The following is a 2,926-nucleotide window of genomic DNA, read 5'->3' as shown; positions in this document are numbered from 1 at the left end:
AGATGATCTGGGTGCTGGGGCGTTGCACTGCTCGGCCTCTTCCCTCTTCCCACCGCTGCCTTACTTTCAGTTTTCCACGTGTCTCAGTGAGCTGGAGAGGACTCCGGCAATCCAATCTGTTAGGCTTTGGAAAGGAAGGAAGCAGAGCAAATATTATAGTGTGACAGTCTATGGCAAGAGCAGAATCCTAGCCCTGCCTGATATAAGCCCATCATTGAGCCAGGGAATTGGCCAGGGCAGGGAGATAGGGCGGCTGGGGGGCGGGAGGGATGGGGTCCCTTGCTTCCCGTTCTGCACAGGCCTGTGGTTGCTGTAGTGGGACAGTAATTGGAAGGCCCCGTTGACCTTTACTCCGAACCTCGGGCTGCCTTTCTGCCCGGCCAGCTGAGATAAAGAGGGAGGTCCCCTTCTCCCTGAAAAACACTGGGGTTAAAGTGCAAAGGCAAGGGCTCGCCCTCCCATCAGCTAGGACTCCCTTTTGGCCATCCATTTGCGGAGTGGATCTCTGCTGCTCTGATTCTCCCACGGGCCAAGCAGGAGGTGGCTCCAGAGACCCTTCCTTGGCATCTGATCGCAGGCCTGGTTCTGTTAACTTTCAGGGTGGCCTGGCCGACATGGAGTCGGTGGATCTCTTGGACTGTTTTAACCTTTTGGAGAATTTTCGAGATGAGAAATATGATGGTTCTTGGAGTAGATGGAAGAGTAAGGGCAGCTTATGCCTTTTCTTGTGAGGGATTCCAGCATCACTGCCTTCCCAGTGGGATTTACTTATTGATATTTGAGGGGTGGAGACGGCCTGGCAGCTGCCTGCCCTGTTTTACCTAGCGGTGGGGGTCATGTACCACTTGTTAGGCACTACACATGCACACATCTTAACAACAACAGTTACCCAGTGCTTAGTCGTTGCCAGACCTCCTCTTAAGCACTTTTCACACATTATTTTGTTTAATCCACACAGCAGCCTTTGAAGTAGGTACAGCGATTCTCTCCATTTTGCAAATGAGGAAATAGGCCCTGAAGAGTTTAGGAGAGTCTGTCTGACTCTAAAACCCATGCTCTTTCACTTCACTCCAGCACAGCGGTGGGTCACTGAAATCAGCACGCCCTCTTCAATGGTCACGTTCTTGCAAGAGTTTCGTCAGATGCTCTCAGACTGATCCTTGTCGCCTGCACGTGCTCCGTGCCACACCTGGCCCCTCCTCCGTCCCTGCATCCAGAGACGGGAGCACAGTGCCTTTAGACAGGCAGGCTTAGGCCCTTTAGACTTTCCCCCAGCACTTTGCAAGAGGCTAGTCCGTAGGAGAAATAAGGATGCTTTCTTTTCATTCTCCTACTGCCCAGGTTTTAGTGGGTGAGAAGGTCCAACTTGTAAATGAAGTTCAAGCTCCTGTGCTGCCACCAGTAAGAAGGCCTACAGTGAAACTGAATCACGGAGCCTAGTAACTGGATTCCGAAAGTGGGAGATCTCAGTTTTTATAGGCTATTTATAACCCCTGGGGCTGGTCCCTGTGTTGGTGAACTCTCTGGGGGGAGGTGGTCTCAGGAGCCTTGAGTCAGGGGCAGGCCTTTGTTTCCCACCAGCTCTAACAACCACATTTTCTCTGAACATAGATGAGGCTGCTGTTCAGAGAGGTCACGAGCGTTTAAAACATTTTGCTGTTTTGGGCACCTTTGTTGGAGTGGTATCAGTAGTCAGTCGTTCCTGCCTTTTCCCCAGTATTTTGTTCCCTTAAAAAATTCCTCGAGTGTCTCTTGCCCTCCATTCAGAGTTCTTGGGTCCCGGGGAGGTCGGGCACCTTCTCTTACCCTCCCCATTCCTGTGGATGTCTGCATTCCTCAGCCTGCTCTTCCGCTGGGAATGTGTTCTCAGTACATTCTCTTCTCTCTCACATTATTCTCCAGCCTCAGACTATTTGGAATGTGCTCTTATGACAGCTTCAGAATGCAATGATGTTATAACGGTAGGAAATAGATGTTCCCACATTTTGGAAGTTAGAGTCTTTGGCCCAGTCTCAGAGCTGTGTTCTGAAATAGCCACGCTTGCGTTTTGTTGTTGTCATTCTTGTGTTTTTACTGGGCCCTGGGCATTCGTGGGCCCTCCGCAGTGCACCCTTATGTAGGTGGGAGATGGAAACATAGGCGAACTCTCTGTTCGCATGGCCCATACGTTTTCTAACCTCCACACCCCAGTTCCTGTCTGCTTATTACAGTCCTCTCTGAGACCTCTGATGTCATTTCCCGATTAACTTTCTCCTGTAGAAATTTAGCAATTTCCCGTTGGTATCCCTCTCACTTACCACTGATGCTACTGTCCCCAGCTTCTACCCTCGAGGATGACAAGATAGCAGATGTATTCACTGCATCCCTGCCCGCCCCCTATGTTAAGAAACGCCTTCCTGACGTTTTTCTGGAGCAAAATCCCTGAAATTCCCTTTCCTACCAACGCCAAGTAACATGAAAGTAAAATATCCAAAATTAAAAATGGATTCATTTGTTTTGAGTTTTGGACTGCTGGAGATTATAGTGGATTATTTCATCCTGGGGCCAATACCATTTAAGGCTTTATCTCTGTTACCACTTTCTTTCGTTTGTATTTACCTCAGAAGTATCAGGACGATCAGGCAGATGAATCTCCCTTATTTCACTCTATTTTTTCCTGTATCTTCAAGCCACATTAGAGATCTTACAAATAAGACGTCCAGTACAGTAAGCCAGAGCTTTCATGACTTAATAGCTCTTTAGCTTTTCTTTAAAAAAACAAACAAACCTATTTATCCATCTTTTCATTCATCTATCTATACATTTAACTTAAAGACGTCAGTCCCATCTCCCAAGTTTCAAGAAGGAAAATTCCACTGGGGGCGTCTTTGTCGGGAGCCCAGCTTCTGGGCGTGCTGTGTTGCAGGCTCTGTGACAGCAGAGGGAA

General features: G+C 48.6%; 1 protein-coding gene across 1 annotated transcript in view; it reads left to right on the top strand.

Moving 5' to 3' along the window:
* The first annotated feature begins 614 nt into the window (after window positions 1-614).
* The window catches only part of PLEKHA2 (pleckstrin homology domain containing A2), a 52,128-nt gene continuing 49,816 nt past the window's right edge, over window positions 615-2,926 (top strand). The window contains exons 1-2 of the mRNA XM_007469794.1: window positions 615-702; window positions 1,903-1,961. Coding sequence (XP_007469856.1) covers window positions 615-702; window positions 1,903-1,961 — 147 coding nt within the window. The remainder of the gene's footprint in view (window positions 703-1,902; window positions 1,962-2,926) is intronic.

Source organism: Lipotes vexillifer, unplaced genomic scaffold (assembly GCF_000442215.2).
Source record: "Lipotes vexillifer unplaced genomic scaffold, Lipotes_vexillifer_v1.1 scaffold1383, whole genome shotgun sequence".
NCBI classification, from domain to species: Eukaryota; Metazoa; Chordata; class Mammalia; order Artiodactyla; family Lipotidae; genus Lipotes; species Lipotes vexillifer.
Note: the sequence above shows the minus strand (reverse complement) of the source record. Positions and strands in the feature narration are given on the sequence as shown.